The sequence below is a fragment of the Poecilia formosa genome, unplaced genomic scaffold, assembly GCF_000485575.1.
Source record: "Poecilia formosa unplaced genomic scaffold, Poecilia_formosa-5.1.2 Scaffold9, whole genome shotgun sequence".
Taxonomy (NCBI): Eukaryota; Metazoa; Chordata; class Actinopteri; order Cyprinodontiformes; family Poeciliidae; genus Poecilia; species Poecilia formosa.
The window spans coordinates 2,322,755-2,335,551 of NW_006799948.1; the positions used below are offsets into that span (position 1 = coordinate 2,322,755).

Below are 12,797 nucleotides of genomic sequence, written 5' to 3' on the forward strand. Positions count from 1 at the left end.
TAATTGAAACAGCATGGCCTTGAAGGCAGGCCTCTCTCTCTCTCTCTCTCTCTCTCTCTTTTTTTTTTTTTTTTTTCCCCTTTACTGGCAAAAAGCTGCAAAGGAATCCAGATGATAATCACCGGGGAGTGGATGTTGGGACATTGTAAAACTTACGCGAGACTGATTTTTTTTTTTTTGCTGATTTTATTCACTTGTTACAAAAGTCATGCAAACAAATCCCCAGCGAGGAGGAGTTTGCTATAAATTTAACTCCACCTCGTCTCCCCTCCCCCCTCCCTCCACACACCTCCTACCCTCCTCCCTTCTTCTCCTTTTGGTGTTTAAATTTTAAACCCACATCAGCAATTACACCCAGTGAAGCACACAAACCACACCAGTGCCAAAGTCTCACAGCGATAGGCGCCGAGCCAACAGTGACATCAGGCCTCCTCAGCTGATGTCATTGGTGGCAGAGGTGAAGATTTTTTTTTTTTTTTTTTTTCCTGGTCCTTCGTCGTGGACGAGCTTCACCAGAGTTGACCCTAAAAGCCCCGCCCGGCCTTAACAGAGTTACCACTGTTTGAATCAAGGCTGGTGTTTATGTGACACCAGATCAGATGGAGCAGTGATTGATTCGTGTGATAGCGCATCCTGCCCCGGAGCGACACTTCATTACTACTACTACTGGAGGTTTACTGCCTGTTTCATCCTGCAGGAGTATAAAGATATGCACGTGTCGATTAGAAGGTGTTGATGGAAACGCAAAGCCTTGCCAAAGTGCTCAAATGTAGTGATTTGTGTCATATTTCAACCACAAACTCCAATCTATTTGGATTTGATGGGGTTCACCAACATTGACTCCTAACAGGTAAGGATGTCAAAGTCCACACAAAACTATAATTGAGGATCTCTCCGCCAGGTCTTTATAGGGTTACCTCGTCTCAAAAATAAGCAGCTAAATGTGGGGTGCTTGCACGCCACACTGTTCAGATTTCCACCTTTAAAAAAAAAAAGGCTCCCTCCACTCCAAACTTCTGCACTACTTCTCTGCTCTGCAGTTGTTCCCACTGCCGCGTATGGGCGGTGCTCCAGCCTGACGAATCGCTTCTCTGTTTAAATAGTCAAGTTTCCTCCTTCGCTCACATCTCTCTTTAACGCCATGTTGGCTGTTATGGCTTGACTTGTTTTCATCAGACTTTTTACTACGAACCTGACAGGAGTGGTAGCGTGAAGAGAAAAAAAAAAGAAGAAAAAACACCCCCCTTTCTGGAGACCATTCCGTTTTTTATTGAGGCGTAATTTGGATGATAGGCGCGGAGGATGCATGCGTCGATCGTGTGACTTTGTATTTGGAGGGAATACTACTTTGGAATAGCAGTTTTTAAAGGGACCGACACCTTGTTTTGTTTTTTTCCATTTTCTTTCCTTTCTTTTTGCTGCGTTTTTTTTTTCCTTCTCTCTTGTCATATGTGCAACAACATGTCAGACGTTCGCCTCTCTAACGCGAGCCCCACGGTGGAGCGGGTGGACGCGCGGCAGCTGGACAACGCCAGGTCGGTCCGCAGGGTGCTGTTCGGCACACCTGATCCGGAGGAGACGCGGAAGCAAGCGGAGGCTCTGCAGCTGCAGTCCGTGGAGGCTTTTAGGGACAAGTACAACTTCGACCCGGTGGAAGACAGGCCGCTCTCTCCGGGGCTCTACGACTGGCAGGAGGACGAAGACGCGCCGGAGTTTTACCGCAGGCCACCACGGTGGAGCCAGCCGCCCCGGGGACAGGCAGGCGAAGGCAGCCGGGAGACGAGGAGGGAGAGGCGGTCGGCTCACACTAACGGTTCGCGGAAACGATCTTTACAATCTGCAGGTGAGAAAACTAATTTCTTTACTGCAACTGTCATGCATTAAAAAAATGTTTTTAAAAATAGATAAAACAGGAAGAAAATAGAATAATTTCATCAGCGGTTTGCAGTATGTTTGCTTTTCTACTTCTACTGCTAATACGACTACATTTTTACGTAAATTCGTATTTATTTTTTTCTTCTGAGGGACTTTTTCTCGATCTGAAGAAAAGTGGAGGCGTTTCCTTCGTGCAAACTTTTTCATCATTATTATTTGTTTCTGTTTTTATCTTTTACTTTATGCATTCATCAATTTCGGTTTTGCAGGTCATTGCTCTAACGATTGCACGAGTAACGGCAAAAAGTCGCATTCCGACAAAGACGACGATGAAGAGCAGGCGCTCGGTGCAGGAAGCCAGGCAGAGCAGCAGCAGCAGGAGGAGGAGGAGGTCCCATGCTGAACGGTGCCAGGTTAGAAACCATTTTCTCTTCATTGCGCTTTGAATGGCCGCTGCACTCTTCTCTATTCTGCGTGCGAACGTAGTAAATATGCATGCAAAACCGCTGTAAACATCACCACTCACTCTCATGTCTTCAGTTTTTCTCACCCCCTCCTCACCTCCCCATGCTTTCTTGCTCTGTGTTGTGCGTGAATGCACGAGTAGTAGTATCACGCATAAGTGAATCACCGGCCCCTTTTCCTCTGCGTCCCACAGAGCGCTGAGACCTGCCGCTGTAGGCTTCCTCACCATCTGACAGAAGACGCGGAGAAAAACAAAGCAGCTTTATCGGAAAGAAGGGAGGAGGATCAGAAGGCTGCACAAGCACTGAATATGTACACTATTGACTTTTGGCACTCATATTTTTTCTATTATAAAATTGCCTCAAAAGCAGCAGACAATGTAGCAGTGTGCAAATTGAATTTTGCTCATATTTTTTTATATATATATATATCTAAAAAATATATAAATATATATAAATATCTACTACCTATGTGTCAGATGTAGCAAATGGTTTTCATACCTTTTTTTGTGTAAATGTGTGTATGTGTGAGTTTGACTCAGGGAGTTGCAGTGCAATTCCCATCAGAGATATTTGAAAGTTATTTAGTATAAAACAAAAATGCTAATTTGTGTCATTATTCAGGTATTTCATGTAAGTTTTTATTATTATTATTATTATAATTATTAGAGAGAGAGAGAGAAAAATGCAGATTTTAAACATCAGGGTCACATGGAAGCAAAAATGTTCACTTTTTCTACAGTGTTGATGTTGAAGGCCCCACCTGGTCCGCACTGTGTAAGATGAGGATCCGCGAAACTGGGAACAGCCATGATAGATAAAGTTTACAGTCTTTTTCTTTTTCCCTGTTTTTATTTTTTATTTAATTTCATTTTCCAAATGGGATCAGGTTTGGGAGGGAGACGGGGGGGGTTAAAATTATTAAAACTGCTGAGTAATGCCCACCTTTTTTTTTTTTTTTTAAAGAAATGTTTGCAAATAATCTTAAAAATCCTGTTTTGTAAAATTCGGTGACTTTCTATTTCAGTGACGTACTTGCTCCCCCCCTCCGGAGGTAGGTGTGGTCCAGGGTAACATCGATGGAAAAAATATGTTAAAACCACTGGGCTTTCTTCTTTATGCAAATATGTGAATCAAAGAATGGTGTTTGTGGTGTGACATTCATGTGGAACATGTAATTAATTGCACTATTCATTTCTCATTTAAGTGAGGGCAGAAATACAAAGTGACACTCCCTCACTTTGTGTAAAACTTTGAAGTGTTTTTTTTTGTTTGTTTTTGTTTTTTTGAAAAACACTGTAAGGCTATACTAACTTATTTATGTCTTTTTTTTTTTTTTGTGGGTTAATGTTTAGCTTTCCAAAGCAACATTTTGTGCATTCTTGTAAATATATATTTTCATCATTTTTTTTAAGATAAATAAATAAAATTGCTAAACTGAGCCAAATAATTGCTATTGTATATTTTACTTTATTGGAAGCACCATTCAGTGTGAACAAAATGTAAGATTTAATCGCTACATTAGTTAAGAGATGTGACTTTTGTCTTGACTTAGACATTTGTTACTATTCGACAACTCTTCCATAAGGTTCAAATTAAGTTCAGAGATTAATAGATAAAACTAATTTTTTTGGACCAAAAAGAAAAATAGCGTGCATTTTGTGCATGGAAGCGGCAGCAGAGTGCAGGCCGTGACTACTGAATCCCTTCAGTCTGAAGTTAAAAAACAACACGGGTATGTCCTGAGGAAAGGAGGGTGTGGGGAGGGGGGGAGAAAAAAGAGAGGGAAAAAAAGTTTCTAGTTATTGGCATTCCCGGGCTCCAATCACGGCAGAGTGAAGAAAAGCAGACCACTTAGCCTCCAGCCAGTCAGAGAGCTGTGGGAGGGAGTCGAGGACAGTACAGACTGTTCTTTTCATAAGGCACACACCACCCAATTAGTTTCATTGGCTGTCTCTTTCCTGTTGATACTAGTGTGTGTAGGAGTCAAGTACAGAGTGTGAGAGAAAGCTCCTCTCATGATATCTCACACTGGCTCTGAGTGTCTGCAGGATTTACGAGTGAGCTCATATATTTTTAGTGCCATTTTCAACTTTTTTTTTTTTTTTTTTTTGCAACAATCCTCCAGATTGTCTTTGACGCTGTCCTCAAGCGTAGCAACCGCTTTTGCAGAATCAGACATTTCTGCTCATCTTCTCTCTCGGTCGGGAGTTTATTTGCCACCTCGGCATCTGCTTTATGCTTTGTCAAAACTTGAGTATCCTTTTTTTTTTGTTTGTGTGTGTATGTGACAAAACACCATGTTGGGCGTAATAATGTGGCTGAGCTCTGCAAGTTACTGAGATCTTTGCCGAAGAAGAAATTGTCAGAGCAGGCCGCACCTATTTCCACTTCCAAAACTTCTGAGTGTTAGAAACTATTTTTAACAAAACTTCTCCTTGATTCCATACACATTTGACAAAAAAAAAAAAAAAAAAAAGTTGTTAGTCGCGTGCATTCGCCTTCTGTTTCTCAGTAACCGAAAATATAGCTCTTCTTAAGCAAAACATCCCACATAATTATTTTAAGTACACCTTTATTTTTAGGAGCTTTTGCAAATGTTGCACTTAGTATAGGTGGGTGTATTTTGGCCACAGGCTGCAAGGTATGCTGAAATATTCTCTACCTGGTGAATAAATAGGTTTTATGCAAACATATATCCTTATTCTAAGCCAAAAGTTTTAGTTTATGTAACTAATCAATTAGCAGGTGAAAATACAGACAAATGCACCTTAAAGGGAAAGTTTTAGATGACAGGTTCTGCTGTAGCCGTGGTAACTGTTTACAAGTTGCATTGGGGCCTGAGCTAAAATTGAACTGGGAGCCAAACACATCACTGTCAATGGACAAAGTACATTTAAAGTGACATGCTGTGCTTATAAGTCATCAAAAAATGTAATATCAGATAAAGGTAACATGAGTTTCTATAAAGTTCAAAACCAACCTCGCCTAAATTACCGCCTAAACCTAATGAGTGGTTACATCACCCATGACGACCAAAACAGCCGTCAGGCTTTAGACAAAACCGCCACTGAGTTTTTATGTAAATATACATCATAATAACATAACACCACGTTTTACTGACAACATAACCGTTTTTTTGTTTCTGGAAGTCTGTGCTGGTTTTAGGTCAAATGTAACAAGACAAGTTCCAGTTTTGTCCCATTAGGTTGCAGAATATTTTCACAGAAGAGTTGAGGATCATCAAGACGGTTTTTGGCAATTATGAAACGGGCTTTTGTGTTCCTTTGGTCACCGTCGGCTCTGGTGAATTTCTTTAGATTGATGGGCCTTGATGCCCTGTCGGCCTACTTCATGTTTTTCAATAAGGTTCTTTTTAAGTGATTTCTTGAGTCTGGGTTTCATGGAATTAAACTCTTTAAAAAAAAAGTTCAAAACTGCATCTTGTCTTGTGATAAAAGAAGAGAAGAAATTTGTAATTGGCCAATATTTAGTTTCTATTTCTTCCAAAGATCTAGCTAAAATATAAGAATTAGGAGTTCAACCACAATCAGCTTTGAAACTTTTAAGACGATTGATACTTTGACGGTTTACCAAAGTAGATAAATACAGCTGCTGGAAACACATCACATTTAATGTCAGTACCAAATATTAAGGTGTTGGTATTTGGTATCTTCAAGCCAGATTTCCTCACCACACAATGACACCGTGTGTCCAAAGGTAGGACACGCTTTGCTCAGGGCTTTAAGTCAGATGCTTGGAACACACTGGATCACTGTGAACGATCCTCAGTTTGTCTTAAAAACAGAAAAACATCCTTAGACTTGCAGCATTGAATAACGGTAATCAGATTAAAAAAAAAAAAAAAATAGTAGAAAATATTTTGTTTTTTTAATCTAGAATTGCCACCTTAATAATCATATGCCCCGGGGAGATTTATAAAGAGACAGAATGAAAACAAACAGAAAAGAAAAGGAGGCCGAGAACGGTAGAGTTAGGAACAGGAAGAGCGGGAAAGCATGCTCTTCAGTTGTGCTTTGCTGCAGCCAAGCCAAATCACATCCAGTTCAGGATGTAAACACACGAATCTGCCAAAATAGTTTAGCTTTTTATTTTGTTTTTTTCTTCCTTTACACATTTTGATTTTTTTTGTGTGTGTGATTTCTGCAGCCTGCTTGTGCAGACCTCAGATGCTGGCTGTCCTGCTGGTTTTAATGTTGGAGTGTTTAGTTTGACTTGCAGCAGGGGTCACCAGGACTATGCAGGCCTGCCGGCTCCTCCGTTCACAGACACCAACGTTCTGAGGCGAGTCGTAGAAATACACAGTGTTCAACAGTTTTCCTTTTTGGCAGGAGAAGTTTCGCTTTATTTTTGCCTCGCATACTCTTTCTTATTTGAAGAAGAAGAAGAACATATTGACGGAGAGCTTTTAAAAACTTTTAAATCATTCAACTCATTACAGATCTTTCCTTTACAAAGTGCTGTTAAGGTTGAGCACTTTCATTTTCCGCTTCTTTTTCACACTTAAATATTTCAGCTCATTAAACATTTTTGTCACGCAAAGATAGCAAGAGTAAAATGTAACTAGAACTTGCCTGGCAATATGAAGTAGGCTAAACGAAAAACAGCACATCTAAAGAATTTGAACAACAGATGAGAAGCAAAGTTGTTGCCTTCTGTTAGTTTGGAAATGGTTGCAAGACTTTCAAACTCCAGAAAACAGCATTAGGAACCATTATCTACTAATGGTGAAACATTGTACAGTGACAAAAGGGTGATCTACCAAAATTACTCCGAGAGCGATTTGTCGACTCATCCAAGAGGTCACTAAAGATCCAACAACATCTAAAGCACTTCAAGTCAGTGTTCAACAGCAACAAAGATGTTGGGCAAGTTCCAAGGTTAAAATTCCCGCTGTTTCAAGAACATAAATGTCCGACTCACATTTGCAAAAAAAAAAAAAAGAATTGAAAATGCTTCTTTTGTTAAATGTCGTAGTGTGAACAGGTTTACACAAATTTAGAAAGCTAACCTTTGCTCAAAGGTTGACAGGACTGACAGAAGCCAAACAGAGAGGCTCTCATAGAACATACTCCACCAGGATTAGAGCTTTAATTTGGACAACTTTTAAGTAAACCCCTTAAATGAATCCCTGGAGTCTTTGTGTGTGTGTGTGTGTTTTTCCTAGTGCTCCACAAACCCACAAGGTTTGATCAGACCGAGGCCTGTAGTAGATTTTATGTGTTTTTCCCAGACAAATAAACAAAAAACACATACCTCTGTCTCAGCTTTTCTACTGAGAAGAATCAGGTGACTGAACTCAGAACAGAATGGGCCCACTGTGCTCATGCTATGGAAACAAACTTGTCTCCAAGGCTAACTGAATGCCGAGTTTCTCTTGCATCCAGACACACACGATACAAACACACAATCGGAGCCTATCATGGGGATTTGATTTCTTGCATTTGACCCCGAGGGCTCGCTGAGCTAAAAAAGAAAAAAAAAAAAGAAACAGAAGAGGAGCAATTGAGCTGAAATAATTCAGTAGTCAACCGCTGACGTGCTCTTGCCTTGCTTATAACCCAAGGCATGAATATGTATATATATCACAAATCAGGCATCTGTCACTTTGAGCTTAGCATGTGTGGGCTTCTACATGTGCATGGCAACCAGAGCAACATGACACTAAACACTGAGGGTATAGCCTAAAAATGCTGCTGTCGTCTTTGAATATTTATGCAACTCCACGAGCCTTTTGGTGCCAGAGTAAATCTGTGCTTCGGCAGTTTGCCATGTATCTGTCAGGGTGTCACCTTAACTAGGTAATCAAAAAGTTTGCAGCAGCAAAAACAAACAGCGGTGCAGTGAAAACTGCTGTTTATGATCTGTGCGCAGCTGACACTGTAGCTGGGACTTTTACCACTGAATAATGTTTGACCCGAGGACAGACGTGTGACTGCAGGAGCCCAAGTCACAGCGTAGTTTAAGCAGCCTACTTTAATGCAGACGGGCGTGGATATAATTGCAGTGTGTGAGCGCATCCTTAAAAATTCTTAAATTAATTTAAAAAACGTAAGCCGGCCTTAAATACATTAATCACAAGTCTTAAATTTTGTCACGGCATGTCTGTTTTATCTTGTATGTAGTTTTTTTTTTCTTTAAGGCCAAAGTTTAAGTCTTGCAGACATCTTCATTGCATACTGTGACTTGAGGCGGTTGCGGCTAACGCTAACTTTCTGCTAATATACCCTTGCTGGCCTGCTAGCAGAGGTGAGTAGTAACTAGATACATTTATTCAGTTACATGTAACTTTTTGGAATAAATCTACTTTTAGGAGTAGTTTGACCACACCATATTTTTTCTTACAGGGCTTGAACTTCATTCTTAGTGGTCTTAAAAAGTCTTACATTTGAGTTGGTGAAACCTGCAGAAACCCTGAATTTGCTGACTTCATGTTTTCTTGAAGAGAAAAGGTTAAAGGTCAACTCTTGACTCCTGACAGATAATAAGTTGTTGCAAAATTAGCATCAATTTTCTTTAAAAATAGTTTTCATTAACATTTTCATTGGAACAAATGGCTTATTGAGACTTATTTATACCCTTCTCAGTAATCAATATAAAATATTTAATGACATTACAGCAATCAAACAGTCCCTATAACTGCTGATGATTTAGCTGATTTATGTCTTACGATGAACTTCAAGTCTTTGAGGCCGGACAGCCTCTGTGCCATCATCATAATCTATAGCAACTACCTCAGATTTTCTATCAAATTCAAACTGGGACTCTTGACTGGGCCACTCTAAAAAATTAAAATTACTTCCTGTCAGAAAAACATGTTGGTAAAATTACAAAATTACTTTAGACTTAAATCTACAATTTGGGATTTAACTGTAAGGAGTGCAGGTGGTTCTGCTCAGCTCAGATTTTTCCTTTACTCCATTTTTTTTTCTTTTCGTAATTGCGCTTTAAATACCACCGCCATCAGTCTCCAGGGTGAAAACTCCTTGACGCTTAGTGACCTGCATGTGCAGGGAAGGACATAACGTCCCATTCAGTACGGTGTGTTTACAGAATTAAACGTGGGCAACACATGTCAGCGTGTGTGTGTGCATCAGTGAGGAAGTCAAAATCATGAGTATGATTTTGCAGCTTCCTGCCTCTCCTGAAAGTCGTGACTCAAATAAAAGTCGAGTGAATGACTGATGTATATTTGATTTACAACCATGTAAATAATTGCTCTAAACATGAATTTTAAAAATTGGGATATTTGGGTGTTTCCGCTGTCTTAAAAGATTGAGGTTTGGGTCACATATGGGCAGGAAAGGTCCAATTGGGCCACTTTTTCTGCAGTGTGAACACAGCCTAAGTCTGTTAAGGTCACTGAAAACCATTAGTGATTTTGTCTGTACCTACAACAAACCTGCAAATGTACAGAAATACAGGAAGGACTAAAACGACTGAATAAGTACAAAATGCAAAGTTTCATCTCAAGTAATCCTAAGAATCTGTCCCCTGTGTCATCAGCGTGAGGTGACTTTGACATTTTTGTTAGTTTGAAATGTGTTCATACTAATAAAAATGAATTCTGAACACTTTCTGAATGCAGATTAGATTATTTTATCCAGGAGACTAGCAGTTCAACCGCAAGACTAATGACCTTTCACCTGGAACCAACAGTATCAGTATTATTTCAATTACCTACTAATAATTAGATAAGTCCACTGTAAACATGACAGTTTTTATCTCTACATAACACACCCTTATCTTAAGGATGTTGTACCCTGTAGTTGACCGAGACTTCCGATTACGGCCGCAGACTAGAGAACTGAGCTCAACCTTGCTCCGCTCAAAACCGGAGAAAGAGCGGATTTTGCCAGTGTGCTGGAAAACAGAGATGCCAAACTTCAATAAACCAAGTAAAGACTAATTAAGATTTGTGGCAAAAATTAAGTTAAACTTTTGAACTCGGGAAAACAGAGCTAGCATGGAGACATCTCAGCTAGCGCTAGCAACTTGGCCCTGGAGTGTGAAAACGAAGCTGTTGGTGCTAGTTTACGCTGTTAGCTGCAATAAGTTCGAATTTTCGACACGGCGGGGAGATATTTTGAACGTTGTTGTGGAAATGGAAAAGAATGAGTTGACTTCATAGAGAGTAACACAAATGAGGGGAGACGGGAACGTCCTCTCTGGACCTAGCGCCTCTGAGATGCCAGTTGCAGCTGGAGAGAGCGTAGAGAATGAACAAAACAAAAGTTTCACCAAGAACTTTGATTATGCGGTTTCAGACCTACAATCACAGGATTATTGTTATGAAAACAGCAATTGAAAAAAGAAATTCTCTACAAGAATTAGTGCATACTGTTTTACAACGACCTCGAATGTGAAGTACATAAAGTGATCTATGATTTTAATGAATTCTAATTTAGCTATTGTACAAGAAACACATACTAGGGACAAAGATAACATAAAATATTGCAAAGATGGCAGGAGATAATTTATACGGCATCATTAACAACACAAGCCAGGGAAATGATGACTTTTAATTCAGGAATCGATACAGATCCAGCTTTCACACACAAAAGTCAAGTACTCCTGACAGTTAATAATACTGTGATTGAGGCGGTTGCGGCTATCGCAACCGCCTAACAAGACACCAGGAGCCATATATTGTCACATGTCCAAGAAGAGACAAACACTCTTCGGTCAATAAATCAATATCCTGGCCATGTTTATAAAGCTGGGGCAAGAACAGTAGTTAAACTGTAACTACTGCTTGGCTCAGCAGTTCATTAAAAACCGATTTGTTTTGAAAGAAGTTTTATCTCAATCCCTGTGAAACTCAGGAATGTCAACAGTACAAGTTTTTCGAACAAGTAGCACGTTGTCCAGGTTTTCCAACTCCCAAATTCCTGGTAGAATTTTTAAAGCAGGAGTACAACAAGATTATTTCACTTTGTTGTGTTATGTCATGAAATAAAACACCAAACGAGTCTGTTACCTATTAACAGTACACAATTAGTTGATGGATAAAACATGATTGTGGATTCATATTTTACACACAAGTTAAAACTTATGAAGCTGGAAAATGAATTAGAAATCTGTTTGGGAAAGTCAGAGATTTCTTGTCAGTGTTGGCCTCAAAATCCAACATGGCTGCCTTGCATAAAAACCTTAGAGACAGCTGTTAAAAAGAATGGGGGGAAAGAAAGCTTTTATTGGCATTTTTGATTATTTGCATGTCATTTAACCAGTCATACAATCTAAAGTGATGTGTTAGAAATATAATGTAGAGCATGTATTGTTAATTGTAGTTAATTATGATATGTAATTCTCAACTCCTACTTGCCCAGATCCAAGTTCCCGCTTTTAGAGATATTGATCTTAATCATCAGACTTGATCATATTTACCATACAACTTCAGATACCAAAATTTCTCCTCAGTGTCACTAAAGGAACTCCAAGTACCAGCAGTGGTGCCAGTACCTCTGTTTGAGAAACACGGTTCTTTGGTTTTTGCACACTTGCAGAATTGTACTTAACAATACTATAAAAGAAATGGTTCTTTGTCAGAGTGCAATATTGTGAACTAAAAGGCAATATATTTAATTGGCTGACGCCCTCGGAGAGTATGAGCTAGTCAGCCCAATACGACCTTTAGCTTATGACTGAGTAAAAAGAAACAGACTAGGCATAAATGGCATCCGTGGGAGAGTTTCGTGATTAAAAAGAACACAAAGGCCCTTCTCACATTTGCCAAGGAACATCTTGATCATCCCCAAGACTCTTGTAAACATCTTCTGCGGACTGGCAAAAATCTGCCCTAAAACTAACGCAACATTTCAGAAAAACAGCATCATAGCTACGGTCAAACACGGTGGTGGTGGTGTGATGGTCTGGGGCTGATTTGCTACTTTAGGATCTGACCAACTTCAAATAATTCATGGAAGCTTGAATTTTACTGACGGAGAACGTCGAACCAGTTCGTGACCCTTAAACTCACGTGGGTTATGGAGAAGGATCATGATTCGGAGCACACTTCCAAGGGAAGATTTTGGATTGACCTACTGAGAAGGTGCAGGCAAAAACAAACAAACAAAAAGAAAATCTTACTCTGCAAATTGTTTTTTGCAAATGTTTTTCTTCTAAGTTTGTGCTTGGTTCTGTATTTGTGTTGAGGTGGTTTGGCAAATTTAATTGAGGGATACTTTTGTCTTCCTTCCTAGACTAAAATCAAAACAGAAGAAAGCAGACCTACTGAAACACTTTTTTCCTTGTCTTAGTGGAATTAGGGCCTCTTCTTAAACTTTAAACCCTCAATACACCAGTACATTTGCTGCACACTTACAGATGCTCCTGAAAGCTACCACTTCCCACACACTTTCACTCATGAAGAAGCCCTTTTATCTGGTTTGTACTCAGAGACTAATGTTGTTTAACCGCACAAGACATGCAAAG

General features: G+C 39.7%; 1 protein-coding gene and 1 long non-coding RNA gene across 2 annotated transcripts in view; one reads left to right on the forward strand and one right to left on the reverse strand.

The window, feature by feature from the left end:
* LOC107833787 (uncharacterized) overlaps positions 1–12,797 on the reverse strand; it is a 70,739-nt gene that overhangs the window by 15,663 nt on the left and 42,279 nt on the right. The window lies entirely within an intron of this gene.
* On the forward strand, positions 1,130–2,586 carry cdkn1ba (cyclin dependent kinase inhibitor 1Ba). Its single transcript, XM_007578255.2, has 3 exons — positions 1,130–1,843; positions 2,145–2,288; positions 2,534–2,586. Exons 1-2 carry the CDS (start codon positions 1,450–1,452, stop codon positions 2,276–2,278), a joined length of 528 nt encoding a protein of 175 aa, XP_007578317.1. The 5' UTR covers positions 1,130–1,449; the 3' UTR covers positions 2,279–2,288; positions 2,534–2,586.